This window comes from Rutilus rutilus (genome assembly GCF_951802725.1).
Source record: "Rutilus rutilus genome assembly, chromosome: 25".
Taxonomy (NCBI): domain Eukaryota; kingdom Metazoa; phylum Chordata; class Actinopteri; order Cypriniformes; family Leuciscidae; genus Rutilus; species Rutilus rutilus.
Window position 1 is genome coordinate 13,183,032 of NC_140229.1, and position 22,302 is coordinate 13,205,333.

At 37.6% G+C, this 22,302-nt stretch overlaps 1 protein-coding gene across 9 annotated transcripts in view; it reads left to right on the forward strand.

The window, feature by feature from the left end:
* The first annotated feature begins 410 nt into the window (after positions 1 to 410).
* The window catches only part of bbx (BBX high mobility group box domain containing), a 33,585-nt gene continuing 11,693 nt past the window's right edge, over positions 411 to 22,302 (forward strand). For 3 of the 9 annotated variants that reach the window (XM_084399755.1, XM_084399758.1, XM_084399762.1), the window contains exons 1-6: positions 2,591 to 3,201; positions 8,810 to 8,891; positions 14,935 to 15,106; positions 16,893 to 17,150; positions 19,139 to 19,340; positions 19,857 to 19,924. In XM_084399755.1, coding sequence (XP_084255881.1) covers positions 14,948 to 15,106; positions 16,893 to 17,150; positions 19,139 to 19,340; positions 19,857 to 19,924 — 687 coding nt within the window. In that variant the 5' untranslated portion in view covers positions 2,591 to 3,201; positions 8,810 to 8,891; positions 14,935 to 14,947. Of the gene's footprint in view, positions 996 to 2,590; positions 3,202 to 8,809; positions 8,892 to 14,934; positions 15,107 to 16,892; positions 17,151 to 19,138; positions 19,341 to 19,856; positions 19,925 to 22,302 lie in introns of those variants that run through there. The other 6 variants (XM_084399759.1, XM_084399763.1, XM_084399757.1 and 3 more) reach the window with 4 other exon arrangements.

A 22,302-nucleotide genomic window follows, 5' to 3' on the forward strand; every position in this document is an offset into this window, starting at 1 on the left:
GCAAGCTGACTAACTTGAGCAGCCTGGAAGAAAAGCTAAGACCAGCAAACCAGTTTAGGCTGGTATACACTGTTTTTTTGTTTTGTTTTTCAGCAGAGATAGAGTTAAATTTTGTATTGCACGAAAGATTGACAGAAAAGTATGAACTTAACAGTTATAAAAGCATCGCGTCGCACAGGTACGATTCTGCCTCTGTTGACCCCCCTCTTCCTCTTCCTCCTCCTCCTCATCCCCATTAATCAATATCAACGACATAAACAATCATGAGCATAAATTGCTTGATTTATTACTGCTCGTGTGTGACCAAAGTGATATGTAGAGGTGATAATGCGATGTCCACTCTCGTGTTAGCATGTAGATCCGTATCATGAAAAACTCTCATAAAGAGGGCAACGAGACAGGAAAACGGTGGACCAGTATGTGAGAGAACAAGGCTGCTGTGACACGAATGAACACACGCATGGCTTATCGTCTTTTAACCACAATGAGCTTTCAACAGTCGTATGCAAAGAGTGAATACGGGGCAAACACATCAATGTTGTTCACTAATGTGTGTTTGCACTCGGGGTCGGGGACTGTTTAGTAAGTGTTGGGATTGCATGAAGCGTATGTCACTCGCTCTCTTTTCTCGATGGCGTCTCTATATCGATAATTTCACACCTCCTGTTGATCTAATGAATGATAGTGCACAATTCTTCTGTAACTGTTGTGTGTTTTGTGTGTTGTGTGAATGTTCAGGACATTATGAAGATGTGGTTTTAATCTCTCTGTCTCGGAACCGTGCCGAAATGTTTCGCGCACTCTGAGTGGCTGCCTCGGGCTGTCACTCAAGCGTGCGTCCAATCATAACTGTCCTTTCATGAAAACTATATTTTCACTCACTGCATGTACAGTAGACTGTATGTTGCAAAAAAAGTGAACAGAGAAAGACACCATCGAAGGGGTGCGAAAGGTGGACAACGGAGCTGTTAAGTCACTTTGGTGGCCTGTTGCAGGTAAGTGGCGACGCACATGCACTGTTAGAGTTTATTTTACCAGCGCAACGCCGATCTGACACTAATACACAACATCCAGGAAGCTCTACAGATAGTGGACCTGAATCAGAAAAGCATTCCCAGCATGGTGGTGTCATCCTCTAGAAGTAGGTGTAGTGAAACAACTTAAACGCAGCACTTTAGTTTAGGCAGAATGGTTTGACTCTAAACCATGCTGGGAAATCCAGTTTAAAATGATATGTGTGTTTTGTTACAAGGTAGCTGGTCCACCAGCAACAAACCAGCTATCAGTCAGTTATACCAGTTTAAGGTGGTCAGGTATGTTTTTTGCAACATTTTAGCTGGCCTAAGATTGTCATTAAGCTCTTGAACCAGCAAAAAAAAAAACCCACAGCTTAAACAGTCACTAGATCAACCCTTAATGGGTAAAAAATTATGATTGGCTATAACATGGGTAGTCAAGTGCACAAATCACCTAGAATGTGTTTGAAGCTCTGGCTGCGTCCGAAATCGCATACTCTCTTGAGCAGGTACATATTTTGAATATGTAATTCCTTAACGACTTCTTAAAAAAGTATGTTCTATATAGTATGAGTATGTGTTGTATGAATGTAATATGGACGAACTACATTCGCCATGTTGTCATTATTATGTGATCATCAACCAGCGTCAGTTTCATCACTTCACTGCCATTCACAAATCCTCTCCTGTGGCCTTATGGGAAAGTGAAGTGTCCATCATTGCACACCTCAGAATCTCGTGGGAAGAAGTAGGTCATTCGGGTACTTTTTGTCTACTCTTTTGAGCTCTGTGAATTCGGACATACTATTTTTGTCACATACTGTTTTTCGCCTACTATATAGGGAAGTATGCGATTTCGGATGCAGCCATGGTACCGGTTCCTAGATGGTGGTCCATCTTAGACCAGAAAAAAAAACAGCAATTGGCCGGTTTCACAGACGAGGCTTAAGCCTAGTCCCAGACTAAAATGCATGTTTGTGCTGAAAGTAACTTGCACTGACATATCTTAAAATATGTCAGTGCCATTGTTTTGTCACAAGATGCACACCATTAATGTTTTTTTTTTGTTTTTTTCTAAGACACGTTTATAAAAGCTACTTAAATGTCCTAATTGAACTAAGGCTCAATCCTGGCTTAATCTAAGCCCTGTCTGTGAAACCAGGCCTTTAAGACATTCATACCGGCTTAAGCGGGTCAACCATGTTTTTGCAACATGATCGCTCATTTCTAGCTGGTCTAAGATGGTAATTAAGCTGGCAGACCAACAACAAACCAGATACCAGCTGGTCATATGAGGTGGTGAAGCTAGTTTTTGGAACATGGTGACTGGTCAACCAACTAATTATGATAATGATGATAATTATATTCAAGTCAGTCCAGAACAGCAACACACTGGACAAACTAACTAGATGTGTTTTGGAGCATGGTAGCTGGTCTAAGATGGTAAATAAGCTAGACCAGCAACAAACCAGCTACCGGCTGGTCATATGAGGTGGTCAAGCTGGTTTATGGAACCTTGTGACTGGTCAACCAGCTATTTATGATGACGATATAGTCCAAAACAGCCACACACTGTTCACAAACTAACTAGATGTGTGTTGGTATGGCATGTGTTTCTGGCTGATCAAGATTTTGCAAGCTTGCAAACTATTGGACCAGCAGCAAAACCACCTACCTGCTCGTCATAAGGTGGTAAAGCTGATTTTTGGTCAACCAGCCAGAACCCAGATATAAAACACAAGTATCGTATTAGACTGGATTTTCTGACAGGACACCGACTGAATGAGGAGGATGATGATGATGTGACGGTAGGCCAGTGAGTCCAGCGCTGTGAACATCCACACACACTGTGCACACGGGCTTCAGTGGGAACACTTGAACGCACGGAGGGGGAGGAGGGCTGCGAGAGAAAACAAACCCAGAAAATTGTTCGCCTGAAACGAAAGTACCAACACCAAGTGGCATTCGGTCCCCACCGTTATTCGTTCTTGGAGTGATCGGCGCGATTGTGATGTAGTTTTGTCGACTTCACGCTGCGTTGTTGCTCCCTTCCAAGCATCCGGTAAAAAATAATATAAGTGTCTGTGGGGCTACTGTACGGACGGCCAGTGCAGAACTGTTCTGATGTGTCAATAAGTTTGAGGCTGGAATGAGAAGGCCCTGGCGTTTCGACCGGATTTCAGGGGTAAGTTTGCATTCACATATGCCGCGATGACTGAAAACTTGGACATATTTTGTTTGTGAAAAGCCCCGAGTTCCGATTGATCGGGAGCTCTCGCTTAGACAGTGCGAAATACGTGCCAGTTTGTTGTGCTTCGGCATAAACAACTTTTGTGATCTGCGTGTGTGACACCTGCTCTCACCGAACATCAGAGTTTCTGTGCAATTCACGACGATTTAACATGTACGACCAACCGTGCGATTATTGCATATGGGTCTGCTAATGACACGTTCAGGCGAGCTAGAGCAATCTCGCATCACAAGGGCTAGCAGGCTAGCCAGCTACTTTTATTCTATCTGACCGAACGGAGCGAGAAACCTGAGCACAAAACCGTCTCATCTGAAAAGTCTGCCCTGAAAACCCATAGTTTAAGTAATGAAAGCTTGTGGAGGGGTATCTCTCTCTGAAAATGCCCTGGCGGAGTTTGACAGGAGTGAGATTTATACTTCATCTTCCCCAAAGCAAGATGGACTCTCGGCTGTCTGTCTTGTCAAAGCCCAGATCGACATTTTGCACCGAGATGCAAACCGAGCACAGTTCAAATAAGGGGTCAAATGAGTTATGAAATGTGCTCGATGGCTTAAATAATCGGACGATATCGTCGACATTGTGCTTTGTGGAGTTCTTGATTCGCTGTTCGATAGTTGAGCAGGGAGAGACACAGAGAGAGAGCACCGCTCTCAGGCTGTACCTGAAAACGAAACGCTGCAATACTGTAGATATCGTCCATCCACTCGACAAAACTGTGTCGGATTTGCTTTAATAAGACCTACATGAACGAGTCGAAGTATGGCAAGCCTTTTAAACATTGCTTTCTTAAAACTTATGTCTTTTTATTAACGTTACTAGGTATAATTGGGGCTTTTCACACTTGAAATGGCTAACCCTGGGTCAGTCAACCCCAGGCTAAACGAAATCCTGGGTTATCTTAATTTATGTTTCACATTGCTCATAATTTACCCTGGGTTAACAATAAGGGCTAACTGTACATTCTTAAACCTGGGTTAACATCCTTATTCGCGGTGTCACTGATTGGATGAACGCTGCATGCAAAATGTTTACACAAATGCTCTAGCATTGCACATCCTCCTATTGTATATTGCCCTGTATTATAAAGTGTATCCTGAATTTACTTTTTGGACTATAAAGGTAAGAATGAAATGTTCTCTTCCTCATTCCAATTGTCGCATTTTCTGTCACCATTTGACATTTTTTCCCCTTAAACTACTGTATACAACACAATGTTTCCATGACTGTCCAAAACATATGAATATGAATGAGACACACTTTTGGTTGTCTGTTGCTAAGCATCTAGTTGTAACACAGCATTACTTCACACTGTATAAGTTTGGCACCGCAATGGGGTTAACACTGCAAAAGCCATGCTAACCCTGTTCCAGAGCAGAGTTTCACAACCCCGGGTTAAAAGCCGGGTTTAGAATGCCGATAACCTGGGGTTAAGCTAAGCACAGTGTGAAAAGCCCTATTGTTTAAATTCACTATTAGCTTAACTGTTCATTACATGTAAATGCATATTGAGTTAAACAGGTGTTCACATTGACCGTGATCTGCAGTGGAAAAGCAGCAGAAAGTCATTCATTCTGCATAAACGATTATGACCGTTGGCGATGCAAAAAGTTGAGAAGCAAATGTGCAGCGACCCGTCATCAGTAGGCGTATGAATAGGAACGGCGACTGGAAACCAGCAGTACAGCGACTCAGTGATGTCCAGCAATTGAATCACCATTCACAGCTATTTGTGAGCATGCTTAGCAATGAAAAGTTGCAATGAAAGGGAAATATGGACATCTAAGTGTAACGGATCATCGAAAAAGATAAAATGTAGGGTGGGAACCTGGTTTAGTGCATTGGTTGTTGATTAGGTTTTGAGATGTGGGTGTTGCGCTCAAAAATGAGCTTGTAAGGGAGCACACTAAATAATTGCAGAAGTCTATCGTTTTTTTACCAGAAAATCAAGTTCATGGTGTTTTTATTAAACGTTATGAGGTCAGACTTTAAAAATAAAAATGTATGCATTTAAAAATAGGGTGAGTTTTCATTTCAGTCTGACTTTAACAAATGCAGAGTGACTTCATGCAGCGACCTGTCTCTTGTATCAGTGTCTGCAAGACGGAGAAGTTAATCCTTGCAGAGTGCATTTTTCTTATGTCTTTGACTTCATGCAATGACTATGTAAAACATAATGTAAATATGCCAATTAATTGTGAATTGACCCAAATAGTCTTGCATTTGTGGCCTTGGCACAGATAGATGGCCTCACTTGCACATGTTGATGCACAAAATGATATTGAACATCATTTTAGCGGCAGTGACGTTCATTATCACGTTAGGTTAACCAGAACTAAGAATTTCTACTAGCAACCAACTGGTGCAGCGACATATGAACTACAACAACAAAGTTGCTAGTGTGAACGGGGCTTTATTCATTAGATACTAGTACTTATTCCAATTAGAGATGCACCGATACAAAATGTCTCTGCCGATACCGATAGGCGATTATTCAGAGTGATCTCTACCAATAGTTCGATTTTCTTAAGGAAAAAATCTCTCCCAACTAATGCTGTAAACAATACAGGGAACTCTGTAACTCATTCCGTGCATTACTGTAATATTAGAGGTTAAAATTAACAGCAGAGCCAAAACTATTATATTTAACTGCTATTTATTTTTAGAATCTGAAATGTTTGTATACAGCTGTTGCACTTAAGGTAGTTTCACAAACACTTGTCTTCATGACATTTATTCAAACACAAACCGTAAATAAACTCATCTCTGGTGTTTTTTATAGCTAACAAACAAACTTCCATGAGGTAAATGCAACGTTAAGCGACATATTGTTCACAAGCTGTTTTATGGACATCTTTCTGCGGTTGAAACACTGATTGAGCGATTACATGAGACATGATACATTTCGGTAAGTTGGACTGTATCTTTCAACATACCTTTTGATGTTCATGCATGTTTTTTCATGCTATAACTTGTGTTAAAGTGGAAGAAAAGTTCCGCGCTTCTGCTTGAACTTAGATGCTACAGCGATCTGTCACATCACATATTGAGTGTCAAAATGGAAATTATTTTTACAATTTTCTGATAAAAATGGACAGAATTTGCGATAATTGGATGGGAGGTGAGCTACAAAAAATATTTTGGTCTAGAGAAAAACAATGGACCTGGCAACCCTGGCTTGAACTACGGGTGATTTCATAGGGTCAAATAGAGCCTGCTTTTTAAATTGTTCATGCTTTATTGTTGCAGCCCTAAATTCAATATGACATTTTCTTTACACACAATGGCCCTCATTTATCAAAAGTGCGTACACCAAATTTCCAGCGTACACCTGGCGTACACCCAAAACCACGGTGACTTTGAGATTTATCAATATGGACGTTGGCGTACGGCACGCTCAAATCCTACGCCAGCTTAGGAGGTGGTGTACATGTACGCACGTTTTGAGTTAGTGTGGAAATGCGCAGAAAAACAATTCCTAACACCACAAAACGCACTGACAAACTAAAAGATATGATATATTATGACCCACTGTAAAAAAAACAACAACATAGTAATTATAAACTTCAGTGTTTATTTTTGTGCAACATGGACTTCAATGTTTAATTTGTGTGACTTTACCAAAGCATTTGATTTGTAGGCGTATATGTATTCCTTCAGTTGCGAGCCTGTGCGCTTTACCTGACGTTTCAAGCCTTGTTTATACTTTCGCCTGGCTCCGCAGCGCGAGTCTCCGCAGACTGCGCGCGCACCTCCCCAAACGGACGAGGCTTTTATACTCGACGCGCTCGCCGTTGTACTATTCTTTGAAACGATGGTTAGGCCAGGGTTAGGCCCGGCAGGTGTGCACGGACTGGGTTCAGTAATGAAAGGCTTTCAATGACCAAAAAATAATTCAGACTGACAAAATAATAAAAATGACATTCTTCTTTTAAATAATACAAATAATAATAATAACGACATTCTTCTTCTAAATAACAATAAGCGTCATTAATAATACAAATCTAGAAATCAATTTTGTTTCTTTCCACTTCCCTTGTTTCTCTTTCTCTTTCTCAAAGAAGTTTTTCTTTTTTGCCGTCTTCCGTGTGTCCATGGCGTAAAATGAGGGCGTGGGGGGAGCGGAGACTTGAATATATAGGGGCGTGTTATTCTAATGACGATCGTTTTCAGCCGCGGCATTTATCAAGGGCAGGTATTGCGTACACCTGTATTTCAAAGGTACGCACAGCTTCATAAATCAGGCGGTGAGAGGAGTGTAAGCACCCGTTTCTACGCAATAATGATAAATGAGGGCCAATGTGAGTTGCAGTTTGACGTATTTCTGCCCCCTTTTGATTGACAGAGTATTAATAGGCCCTGATCATCGGCTGTTTTTAAACAATCAACCAATGGCCGAACGTGAATATAAATGCTTTTATCGGCTTATACCGATTATTGGCCGATACATTGCTGCATCCCTAATTCCAATAAGTACAAGAGTCTACCCAGTAAACAATTACCGTCTTTCAACGTTGAAATATGGTTGAAAATATGTCGGTAGTGCTTTACGAGTAAGTAGTTTCGGCCGGACTGTTTGACTACGTGATTTCAACTGATCATCTAAGACAGGATAAGTCTGTTATACATGCTAAAATAACGGAGAAAAACAAACTACCAAACCATGCTCATTATTATCTCAAATAAATTTAAAGAGTTTTACATATTCCATTAAGACGTTGAAGATCGACCTGTTTCCAACGTTGAAAAGTCGTAATTAGACGTTGAAGATTTACGTCTATTCAACGTTTAATAGACGACTTTTTGCTAGCTGGGTAGTGTCTATCATTTGCAGTTAAATTGAATTTAATGGGAATCTATGGTTCAGATATCAGCTATTAATTTTCGACTAGTATATGTTCCAGTTGTTGTATTTATTTGAGTTTTAATGATTCATTATGTTGTCTGTTTACTCATAGTTGCTTGTCACAGCTGGATAGTACAAGCATCTATATTGAATAATTACAAGCGAGTAAATTATAGATGCTAGTCACTGTTGGAATAAGAACAAATGTCTAATAAAAATGAATGAGTACTAGTATCAAATTAATGAATTATGAGTAGTTAAATTGAAAGAGATAGCCTACTAGTCACTATTGTACTATTTAGTAGTAATCTTAATAAATCAATGTCTGTTCACTTGGTTGCTGCAAATCACTGTCATTGTAAATGACACTTGTATTAGTAACATTAAAAAACAAGTGTTAGTAAATATATACAAGTTAGGGAAATGTTCCTACCGCTTACCATGACTGAAGTGGATTTAATGAATTCAATATATGCTGTGAGCGATGTCATAACTTTATGCTTCCATCAATAACACCAAAGATGCCACCTTGGTGCACATATGCCTCTAACTAATCAAATCCACAACACACGGTTAAAATGTCGCTGACTGATGAGGTCGGACTCGGGACAGAGTTATTTGGTGCATTTGGCTTTGCTTTCGATGATTTATTCCTGTACTGAGGGCACAGTGTGTTTTTTTTTTTGTTTTACTTTGTAGGTCATCTTCATCGCATGATACAGCCTGACTGACAGATCCATCCTCATCTTTCAAATACCGTATTTCCATATTCTGTGGCTCTGTAAGTACGCCTTCACTTCATGCCATGTGTTTTTCCCTTTCATCGGTTGTTATATCTCTTAAATTCACGGACTAATTGGTATCTGATGCCTTAACATCACGGATCAAACATTCATTACATCACAGATTTTAAGCTCGTGTCTGTACATAATCACCTGCTTATTGGGATGTGCTCAATCTGAGATAAAACACATATTCATTCTTCAACCTTTTATCATGCAAAGAGCTAGTCTGTTCAAACATGGTCTACTTTCCTGAATGACTGCATCAATAACAAATTGTACTTTTGATCATATAATAGCATATTATAAAATGTTATTCCTTTAGCCCTTCCATTGTAATCTGTAAGAATGGACTATAAATACCACATTGTTTTTGGTATTGGAGCCAGGCTTTCTAACATTGTCATGGATATCTAAAACAGAATTTTAATCTATTTAAACTATTTCAAATGTGTTCCATCTGTGGTATTGATGATTTGACAGTTATGACTTTTGGCCTTTCAGCTTGTCATGCTGTTTTTAAATGGTTAAAACTATGCCTTTGAATCATATTTGGGGAAATGGAAATTAAATTGTAATTTTAAACTAGAATTGTAGCTCTAGGATGTATACAGTTTAAAAAAAGTATAAAAGTAATACAGAAATTGTTATAAAATGTGAGATATTATGAAATGCCAATAGTGAATGAATTTACTTCTTAATCAAATAGTGAAACTCCATCAATTTTAAAGATTTAACAACAAGTATATAACCATTTATAATGTAAATGTATATAACCATGTGTCATATACTTTGACCAGCAAAAATTATTTTCTTTAATTAATGTTTCTTAAGATCCGTTGAACACTAATTAAGAATTCATGAATTTTTAATGGTTTTCGAGGTTGGTCATATTTAACCTAAGGATAACAGGTGAATGCAGTTCATTAGAATGAAAGGGGAGTTAAAGAGCAATTCATTTTTTATAATGATTGTGCAGGTTTTTTTGTAGCTAATGGTTTGATAATGCAACTGTTTATATTTACATATGTTTTCTTTCCACTTACACAGTATCATCAAGCTGTTGTAGGTTTGCATTGCATTCATAAAAAGTGCATCATTAAAGTTTGATTTCATTCTATTATAATAGAATAGTAAGTGTTAGTATTGAATAGTAATGTGTCAACCCTCGACCCATAATACTAACACTTCTATTCTGTATATTTACATATTATTGCTTCGTTTGCATCTTAATAATACAATTTATGTATTGTAATAATATACTTTTAATCCATTACACATGTACAATTTTAGTTGATCAATTATTATTAAGCAGTTAGTTTAGTAAAGATATGTAAAATAAATAAGCTTTAGAATAAATAGATAAAAATGTGAATATCTTAACTAAACTAACTTTACATCTTTTACTTGCACCGATGTCGTAAGATGTTTTCTTTTACTTCTCTTTCATAGACAACTCTTTTTTTTTTCTTGATATGTAAATTTGTTTAAATTCTAAATTTGTGAATTTGAGAGAGAAGTGAATGTGATTGGCTGATCACTACTGATGTCACTGATTTTACACAGTCTCTTAGACAATAATAAGTATCTATCTACCCTGTTAAGCTTTGTGCTTGCTTTTCAGTAGAGCAGTTTAGACCGTTCATATTAAAGTTATGATTAATGTCATGCGCCAGGGTTACATTTAGATAAATATACCCATTTGTTTAATCTTGGATGGCTAAAAGATATAGAATAGAATTGAATCACTAGCTTTAAACATAGGTTTCTTGGAATTCTAACTTTTTTTTTGCAGCAAACCTGTTGCAAGTCCTGTATCCCTCTCTTGGTTCAGTGATGTTTCAAACTCTTGTTTCATTCAAATTTAGGAAATTTAGATTTCATTTGTTTTTGAAAGTTGTCATTGCATGGCAAGTGCATGAGAGTACATAAGGGTGTGTTCACACTTGGCATGTTTGGTTCGATTAAAATGAACCCTGGTGCGATTGCTCTGTTAGTGCGGTTCATTTGAACGTGTGTGAACACTGCCATCCGAACCAAACAAGTGGACCAGCACAGCTGAAAAGATGGCTCTCGGTCCGCTTCCAAACTAACTCTGGTGCGGTTCGAATGATATTTGAATGCAACGCGGACCAAAGACATGTAAACAAAACAAAAACAGGCAGACGAGGCCCTTAAAAGGACAGAATGCATTGCTCACTGATATATATATATATATTTTTTTTTTTCTCGTCATAGTTGCCCATCACAGTTCAGTACAGGCATCAGAACCGCATCTCCTGGCTGTGTGGATGACGGAGGAATTCCTGATGCTTTTTTGACACCTTTACACATTTTATAAGTACTTCACATGTTCTCAGCTGGTCAAAATACCATCATATGTACGCTATACACATACAATGAGCGCATTTAGCCCAGCACACAGCGTTGTTTTGGATGTTCGGTAAGTTCAGTCACGAAATATATGTAATAAAAGCCGACCAATCAGGTTGTGAGTCAATTTTCTATGAGCGAGGGATGGACAGTGTTGCTAACTATTTTCAAAGGAAAGTAGCTAACGCCTCCCCTAAATGTCGCTAGATGACGTCATACATTAATTAGCATATTCATGACGTCATCGCGGCGTACTTGCGTTCTGCCTGCCTAATGTTTTTTCTCATTAAAATCATGCTCACATACTGTATTTTAATATAATATAATATAACCGAATGTCCAATAAAGCTGTTCTCATTTACTATTTATTTTTTTTGTCAGACAATAGAACGAGTAGAGCTTGAATGACTATTTTTTATATGTGCAAAATTATCTGAATTTAGAGAGTTCGGGAACTGGGTGAACTAAAGCACTGTGATAGTATTACAAGTGATAAGCACAAGTAATAAAATAAAATGGTCAAACTAAATTCTTTAAATATAAAACAAAAGATAAGTGATAAGTCCGTGGAAACAACACTGCTCATTCACGTCTGTTCCGTGCTGCTGCTCCAGTCCTCTCTCAGCCTCAGCCATTCACTGAACAGGGTAGACACAGAGAGAGGTGTGTGACGGCAAAGAGAACGCAAACCTCGCGCTCGCAGGACTGTGCTGGCAACATTTGGAGGTTACTGAGGTTTGTCAAAAAAGTAGCTAGATTTGTCGCTAGTCGCTTTTTTGAAAAAATGTCGCTAACGGGGTCTGAAAAGTCGCTAAAAATAGCGACAAAGGCGCTAAGTTGGCAACACTGGGGATGGAGAGGACTCGGAGGTGCGCTAAAGTAAAACCCCGCCCTCTATTCAATATTCTGTTTACCTTGGAAATACGTCACAACACTGGAGAAAACTCGTTGCAACTTCTGGTTCACGTGGACTTTAAAAATGCCAATGTGAACTCTAAGCGGGCCAGGACAAAAAAAAAAAGTTTTTTTTGGTCCCGACCAAACGAACCAAGCGAACTACAAGTTTAAACGCACCCTATGATGGGAAGGTTGGAGAATCCATGCAAATGTAAAACACATGCAAGAAGGGTAACAACTTTTATTTTAATGTCCCTTTCAAAATTTCCATTTTAATTTGATCATGTTGCCTGAACTGAAAACAAAGCATTCACTTTTCATAATATTGGTATTTATAAGTGGCAGAAACAGTTAATCATAAAATCGGTTTACTCAAACTAAAATCAAATAATACATGATCTGTCTGTATTATTATTGAAGTCTGATTGTTTAATCAGATTTATTAATCTAAACATCTTACATTACTATTGTAAACTTAGCCATACATTTTCTGTATAAAAAATTCACATACTGCGGGATGAGTCAAAATGATTTTGTGGTAAGCGGCAGCTTGCTACTAGAACATTCCTTTAATAGTAATGTTCATATATATTTACATTCTCATAACCATGAATTACAGTATTATCCATATATTTTTGGATGATTATGTTTTTTTAATGACACAATCTTTCCCATTTGAATTCATTTTTATTCTCATTTGATAATGTAAGCTCCTGTAATCTCTGTTTTATTGCACTTTATCAAGCCGTCACTCAATAAGAGGGGCTATTGCCACTCAGACTGAACAGCCATTAGTGACCGGTCATAAAGGGAGAACTGCTGTCCAGCAAGACCTGATTGGTTTCATACAAATGGCCTGAGTTAAATTTTTCCCTGCTGTAGTTTTATTGAGCTTTACAGTGATTCGTTTGTCCATACAGAAAAAAAATCAGCATTCCCATTAATTAAACATCTGTCATCATTTACTCACCTTTATGTTGTTCCAAACCCACAAAGGTTTTTCCGTGAATGACTTGGTAATGTATGCTTTCATTGTATGGAATAGAGCAACATGAACATCCTCAAAATGCTTCCTTTTGTGTGCCCACTGGAAAAAAAAATGGATTTGAAATGACACAAATTATGGTTTTGCTAAATTAATGAATGAATGGACATGATTTTGTGAACCATTAATTTACTGTAATTTAATCAGCAAACAAAAAAATATGCTTTTTATTTTTTTATTTTTGTTTCGTTTTAATTTTGCTTTCTACATAACCAATCATTATATTAATTGCAGTTATTTTATATTGCAGTCATAGCAGCAAAGTGACAAATCTGCATAGTTTTGTGAGAAAATTTGGTAAAACCTTTTAAAATAAAGTCCCATTAGTTAATGCATTAACTAACAATGAGCAATACGTGTGATACAGTATTTATTCTTTTTTATGAACATTAGTTAATAAAAGTATAAATTTTCTTTGTTAGTTCATGTTAGCTCAGGCCAATTAAATAATATTAACATACAATTCTGATTTTAATAATATGTTAGAAGTTATTATTGTTAATATTAATAGTTAATAACTGCTTTAGAAGTATTTTTCATTGCTAGTTCATCTTACCTAATGTAGTTAATTAATGTTAACAGATGGAACATTGTTCATACTATTAAGAATAGTTTGTCATTTTATATATAGCCTATATATATATTTTTCACATATATCATATAATTATTTTTAGATTATTAGTATTGTTTTAATACAGTACAAAATCCATTTTTTTTATATTGCATTTTGCTGATGATTTAAAGTTTTTTCTATATGATACTATTTTTCTCAAACAGTATAAATGGGTATTTTTACATGGAAACATATAGGCGCCTTTAAAATAGTGATGAAAACATCTGGGTTAAATGAGATTATAACTCTAAAAGTTCTCACATTAACAATGTTGAATGAACGTGCAAGACCTCGTCTAGTGTCAGCATTTGTTCAGTCCTTATTACTGAATAAACAGCAAGAGGGCAGCAGACACCAGCTATGGAAACCCTTACAGAAGATGTCTGCTGTTAATGCAATGTCTTGAAACATTGTGCTCCCAAATTCAGATCCATTCTGGATCCTTCCTGTGTGCAGTTTAAAGTGTAACACATGATAATTGAGGCGCACGAGTTAGGAAACAATCTAGCTAGAAGAGAGCTGGTATGTTTCATGGTGATGTGACTGGGTGTGTGTGTGTTCCTCTTCCTGTTTGTGTGCATGCAGCGAACGTGTGTGAGATGTGTGCTCTGGTCTTATTGGAGAGGAGGGTCACATGTACAGTAGAGCTGCACCGGTGCTGCAGATGCAGAAGAACAGTGCTGAGATAGACAGGGAACCCTGTGTCCGCTCTCCATCAGCGATCACTGCGCCGCAATGCACTCAACAGCATGCCTGTTTTTTTCTTGAACTAACAATGCACACTGGAAAACACAAATCAACAGTGTTTTGAGGATCTTATCCAGAGCTATCGATGCTTAGGTTCTCCCCACTTGATTTATGGCCCTATCAAAAATACATTATTGTAGCCTTGGCTTCTCTTATAGTTTTATGAAGCCCGTCAAATTCTGTTTACAGTCTGTTGCTGCCATTCTGTCTCCTCGAATTTGTAACCAATTACACATTTCACCTTTAAATTAACTACCAGGCAATGTAATTATCAGTGTGTCATGGCCTCTTCCTGTCCTATAGTCTACTACATGATGTTAAAGAGCATTAAGGGCCGTGTTTGACCTCTGACCTTTGCCCTCATCAGGGTCAGCAGCAGTATGAAGGGTGGAGGTGGAGGGAAAGAACCTCCGGTGGAGGGAGAGATCAGCGGAAAGCGGCCCAAACGCAAGTGTCTGCAGTGGCACCCGCTGCTGGCCAAGAAAGCTCCAGACTTCTCTGAGGAAGAGGAGGAGGAAGATGAAGAAGAGCTGGAGAAGGTGAATGATTACTCAAACTGGATTCACTTCAGTGCATTAACTGCCATTAGTGTGTGTGTGTTTTTTTTTCAATACAGCAGTTGCTCTTTAAAGACATCTTTAAAGAGTTTTGTGGCTTTTAGTTCATGTGTGTTAGTTTTGAGGTCATCTGTATGCTGGTGTACTTCTAAACATTGACAGAATTAGATTTTAGGCTATTTAAATGTTTAAATTCATTGTAAAAAATTAATTTAATGTTTGAGACTTGTACGATTTTTTTTTAAATGTTTTTGAAAGAAGTCTCTTATGCTTACCAGTTGAGAACAGTTGTGCTGCTTAATATTTTTGTGGAAACCATGATTTTTTTCAGGATTCTTTGAATAGAAATTTCAAAAGGACAGCATTTATTTGTACTAAAAATCTCTTGTAAATTATGAATGTCTTTGCTGTCCCTTTTAGTCAGTTTAACACTTCTTTGAAGAATAAAATGATGTCTTTAAAAAAGATCTTACGGAACCCAAACTTTTGAATGAATATTGAGAGCTAAATGGACTCTTTACACTGACAATAATCAATAGCAATAGCTTGTAGCAAATCATGGTTAGAAATTTTAGCTGGGTTAAACAAAGGCTATTAAACATAGACATGCCATTTCCATCCAATCTGTTTCAGTTTCAGAAATGCATCATACAGTAAAAAACAAAGCAGCTTCATATTGTCTTTAATGTTGCATCATTGTTGAATCATTGGACTGTCAGGCTCAGTCAGATTTGTAGGATATACCACCATTTTGTAGCTTTGCAACACTAACTGTAATTTTTGCAGTTTCCATCCATCTCTGCTAGAAAGTTTGCATATTTAATTAAATAAAAATGCTCTCTTGACATCGTTTTAATTTATAATACATGTAAAACAGCTGTAACAACAAAAGTATGTCTATTTGGAATGATGGGTATGTATCATGTGCCAAAAGGAAGGACAAAAAACCGAACTACCTTGGGTAGTTACCTTGTTATTCAAATTCTGTTTGCAAACTCTGGAGGTTCATGAGGAAACTGAAGTGGGTTCATGAGTTGACGAAAAGCTAATAATTAAGTAAATGATAAAAAAGTACATTTTTTAAATAGATTTAAAATAAAACATGGCTAAAAAAAAAAAAAAAAAAAAAACTTTGGGAATTGCTTGGTTAATGTGAAGGGATCCATAGGAATGCATTGTTTCATTTTAAAGGGTTATTTCACCCAAAAAATAAAAATTCTATCATCATTTACTCACCTTCATGTCGTTCCAAATCCATAAGACTTTCATTCATCTTTGAAATCTAAAAGCTTTCTCTCCCTCCATAGACTGCTAGGGAACTACCACTTTGATGCTTCAAAAAGTTTATAAAAAGATTGTAAAACTAATCCATATGAGTTGAATGGGTTTGTCAACATTTTCTGAAGAGACTCGATTGCTTTATATGATGAACAGATGAAATTCACATATAAAATGTATCATTGCGCACATCAGTTAAGTAAACGGAAGCTCAAGCATGTTTGCTTGAGGTGCGAGAACCATTGAGGTTTGTTCTGAACCGTCAAACAAGTACGGCTGAGCTTCTGTTTATGTTATGTTATGAAAGTCTTTCGCTTTGGAAAAGCGAGTAAGTGATGACAGAATTTTCATTTTTGGCTGAACTAACCCTTTAATATCGTTCTATGGTGAAATATTGGTGGTTAAACTTGTAGTTTTCTCCACTGTTACTGTTGAAACTGACCAGGTCCTTGCATGTCTCTTTCCACTTTCTCCCCACTTTTCGCCCCAGGAGCCGGTGTTATGTACAGAGAGCGTAGCTCAGGAAGGAGTGTGTGGCGGGATAGAAGATGACAGTGAAGAATACTCCTCTGAGCAGCGGGCTCGCCGGCCCATGAATGCCTTTCTGCTGTTCTGCAAACGCCACCGCTCGCTGGTCCGACAGGAGCATCCGCGACTAGACAACCGGGGGGCCACTAAGATCCTGGCAGACTGGTGGGCCGTACTGGACCCCAAAGAAAAACAGAAATACACCGACATGGCTAAGGAGGTAAAAAGGAGGCAGACCACACACAATAAGTCCCTTGTTTTATTATTTTTTTGTAGTACCTTGTAACCAATCACCTACGTGCTAGCGGGCTTTAGCATATCATTAACTATGACCGCTCTGAAGCAGTGAAGTCTCAAGAGAAGCCTGGTTATCCCGGTATATTTTTCTGTTGATATGTAAAATCCGGTAGATTTAGCAATACACTCACCTAAAGGATTATTAGGAACACCTGTTCAATTTCTCATTAATGCAATTATCTAATCACCAATCACATGGCAGTTGCTTCAATGCATTTAGGGGTGTGGTCCTGGTCAAGACAATCTCCTGAACTCCAAACTAAATGTCAGAATGGGAAAGAAAGGTGATTTATGCAATTTTGAGCGTGGCATGGTTGTTGGTGCCAGACGGGCCGGTCTGAGTATTTCACAATCTGCTCAGTTACTGGGATTTTCACACACAACCATTTCTAGGGTTTACAAAGAATGGTGTGAAAAGGGAAAAACATCCAGTATGCGGCAGTCCTGTGGGCGAAAATGCCTTGTTGATGCTAGAGGCCAGAGGAGAATGGGCCGACTGATTCAAGCTGATTGAAGAGCAACTTTGACTGAAATAACCACTCGTTACAACCGAGGTATGCAGCAAAGCATTTGTGAAGCCACAACACGCACAACCTTGAGGTGGATGGGCTACAACAGCAGAAGACCCCACCGGGTACCACTCATCTCCACTACAAATAGGAAAAAGAGGCTACAATTTGCACGAGCTCACCAAAATTGGACAGTTGAAGACTGGAAAAATGTTGCCTGGTCTGATGAGTCTCGATTTCTGTTGAGACATTCAGATGGTAGAGTCAGAATTTGGCGTAAACAGAATGAGAACATGGATCCATCATGCCTTGTTACCACTGTGCAGGCTGGTGGTGGTGGTGTAATGGTGTGGGGGATGTTTTCTTGGCACACTTTAGGCCCCTTAGTGCCAATTGGGCATCGTTTAAATGCCACGGTCTACCTGAGCATTGTTTCTGACCATGTCCATCCCTTTATGACCACCGTGTACCCATCCTCTGATGGCTACTTCCAGCAGGATAATGCACCATGTCACAAAGCTCAAATCATTTCAAATTGGTTTCTTGAACATGACAATGAATTCACTGTACTAAAATGGCCCCCACAGTCACCAGATTTCAACCCAATAGAGCATCTTTGGGATGTGGTGGAACGGGAGCTTCGTGCCCTGGCTCGTGATCTCCATCAACTGCAAGATGCTATCCTATCAATATGGGCCAACATTTCTAAAGAATGCTTTCAGCACCTTGTTGAATCAATGCCACGTAGAATTAAGGCAGTTCTGAAGGCGAAAGGGGGTCAAACACAGTATTAGTATGGTGTTCCTAATAATCCTTTAGGTGAGTGTATAACGGGTGTATGATGTATATTACAATGATATGATGAACTATGTATCTTTCTCCACTGACGTTCTAAAATGTTCAAAGCTTTTCTAAGGATTCTGAGGCAGCGGTCAGACTCTGAGATGGCGAACAGGAACATGGCTCATGTAACATTAGCAACACACTATTAGCTGTTTGATAACATAGTCAAGCAAAAGGCTAATATTAATAACCGTTATGTGTCCGATGTTGTAAAGAGCGATACCATTGTGCAGCGTTTACCTCAGTAAGTCGACCAAGTGAAGTGTAGAGTTACGTTTAAGTTATTTTAAGATGAGTTTTAAGGGATAAAATGAATGACTACAGGGGGACTTTAAACAATTATCTAACATAAAATTACCTTTAAAAGGTGCTAGTTTTTGAAAGCCGCTTGAAAAGCTGTTAGTTTATAACTCTTTAAGGACAGCAAGAAAAAAACATGAACAGGCTTATCTGTTCTTAGAAAGGATGAGAAAAATCATGTTAATCTTACTGTAAGTTAACACGTTTAAATCTATTATTTGATAATGTTTTTGATAATTATATGTTCTTTCTGACACAGTACAAGGATGCGTTTATGAAAGCTAACCCTGGTTACAAATGGTGTCCTGCCACCAACAAGCCGGTAAAGAGTCCTTCCCACTCTGTGAGTAACTCCCGCAAGAAGGTCTGGTCTCTTCCCTCCAACCCTAATAAGGATCCTTCAGTTGCCAAAAAACAGGCCAAAACTGACAGCACACCCCAGCTCAACTTCGCCATGGCTGGTAGGAACAATACAAGCACCTGAATATGTACACACATGCACTACTGTTCAAAAGTCTTTATTATTACAATTTAAAGTAACCATTTTCTATTTGAATGTAGTTTTGAAAAGTAACTTCCTGTGATGTCGTCAGTGTCACATGATCCCTCAGAAATCATTCTAATATGCTGATTTGGTGATCAAGAAACATTTCTTATTATTATCATCAATGTTTAAAACAGTTGAGCTACTTAATACATTTTTATGGAAACCGTGATAATTTTTTCAGGATTCTTTGATGAATAGAAAGTTTAAAAGAACAGCATTTATTTGAAATAGAAATCTTTTGTAATATAATAAATGTCTGATCAATTTAATGCATCTTCGCTAAATAAAAGTGTTAATTGCTTACAAAAAAAAAAAAAAAAATCTTATGAAACCCCTAACTTTTGAACAGTAGCGTACATATTCCCTCACTTCATTTCATGTCACTTGGTTTAACTGTATTGTCGAACATTTATTAATGCTGTGTTTATAGATCCCAATAAGATGGGGGGCCTAAGCATGCTGCTGTTAGCCGGGGAGCACGCGCTGACCGCCAGAGAGGTACAGCAACATCATTTTAATACATATGAAAATAACCTCTCAGCATAAAGTACCACATTTGAGTTCATTTGCAGATCAGAACAGCATCTGAAAGACACAAATACACCACAATAATAACATTTAGAAAAGATTACAGTGTAATTGCACATGTTAATATACAGATTAGCAGTAGGAGCACAGTGTAACCACAGTCGAGTTAAATGAGGTTTTAAAACCAGGGACACAAAGAGGGCTCTAGATGAGAATAACAGTTATTAGTCTAGATCTATGTCCTCATATCTTGATGTGATTGAGACAAATCTGCATCATTCTGTACTCACGGCAGACCTCTGATATAATGAGCACATGATCAGTGCTCACGTAAATAGATTGTGACAGGCCCATCTCCACGGATACAGCAGCCGAAGCGGCCTGTGACTAAACAGACTGGGATGACTGTTTTGGGCCCCAAACTGGGTTTGTGTGCCATTAGGAGGTGCATAGACTTCATAAATTGTAGAGCTTTATGAGGCGTTCGAGACGTCAGGCTAATGTGTGTGTGTGTGTGTGTGTGTGTGTGTGTGATTCAGGGATGCGAGCTGTTTGTGTGTGTGTTTCTGTGGGTTCCTCAGACTCTCACCCCTGTTAATCCTCTGTAAATTCCATTTTGCTGCCACTAAGTGATCCTAATTGCCTTCGGCGCAGTGCATTTGTCACTGAACAGGGCCACGGGAGGTTAATACAAAACAAAAGGCAGCGCCTCCATGTTTTGCAGACAAATACATCAAATGTTTAGTCCTTTTTAAGGGACAGGGCTGAATCATTTCTACCTGTTGTCTGTCTGTAATGTTTGACCAGGAATTGTCTTCTGAGTCTCTCTGTTGTCAAACACAATCTCACACACGGGTTGATCCAAAGTAACTGTGCCTGGCATTAGTGCACTGCAAGTCGTTCCAAGTGAAAAGTCACTGCTAAATTAAGAGTAACACCATGTCGACGTTGCTTTGTGTTGATGGACGTCTAATTATTTTTCTTTTTTTGCGCTGCAAAGCTACACCTGCTACTTTATTTTCCCATTTTGCCTAAGATCATAAAGTAATGCCATGTCTGTGAATTAGGATTGGGAATCCCCCAAAAAAATCTATTGAAATCGGATACTTACGGTCAGGAATCGGATACTTGTCCTAAAAAAAAAAAAAAAATTCTACTTGTCGATTTTTGTGCGCTCATTTTAATGTGGTTTTAAACCATTAAAGCACAAGAAGACGCGAGAGAACTCGGCACGAGTGCACTGTTTTCTGTGCTGTGCACATCCAGAGAGCGCACAGAAAGCCGCCTCTCATATGGTGCATGAATACTGAATTGATTTCTCTTTCACATCTTCTTGCTCTTGAACGGACAAATACACACAAAAATTGTGTCAAAATAGCCTCGTAAACACAGGCGGTTATGTCTTAAGTAAACACAAACAGTTGAGAAAGAAATTGCATTTGTAACGCTAACAGTATATTGGATCAGTGCATTAGCTCTTAAATTGACAGCAGCCTAATAAACCTGCTGCCATCTGTGTCTTTAATGTTAATTTAAAGAACAAAATAAAAATAAAATCATTCAATAATCTTGACTGAATAACTTTTGTCATTTTAATAAGGATTAATCTATATTTTATTTATAAAAGAAAACAATGCAGTGTAATTTAATTTTACATTTGATTTTAATTTCTGTAGTTTAAGTTGTATTTTTTTATTTGCTCATTTGCTTATATGTTCTAATTGTATTACTGACTTTAATGTTTGAAATTTATATTAGTTAATCTAGTCTATTAGCTAGTTGTTCTTTAGGCTGCTAATTTTTGTTAATGGTATTCAACTGCAACAAAGCTTTGCAAAAAGACACAGAATAAATATGTTTGATATCTAAATATTAGTTTTTTTATATATATATACCATATTGGAATCAAGAAGAATCAGAATCAATAAGCAGAATCAGAATTGGAATCAAAATAGCTGAAATATAAATAGCTATTATATATATATATATATATATATATATATATATTACATAAAATGAATTAATTACATAATAGGAATAGGAATAATTGATGATAGGAATAATTAATAATTGTGAAATTACGGTTAGGGTTGTGAAATTGTGAAAAGTGAATCGATTTCTGACTATTCATTAAATTCACTATTTAAATAACTTTTAACCATTCAAAGCCAGTTCATGTTTCTAGGCCTACAAATGTATACATTTTTGTTTCTAAATTTGTACAATATGTAACCATATGTAGCAAAGATATTATATTATATTATTTAATATATATATTTATTTAAAGTACAATGTATTATTTAATATATTTTAAATATATTATATTAAAATATGTTATATTTTAAATA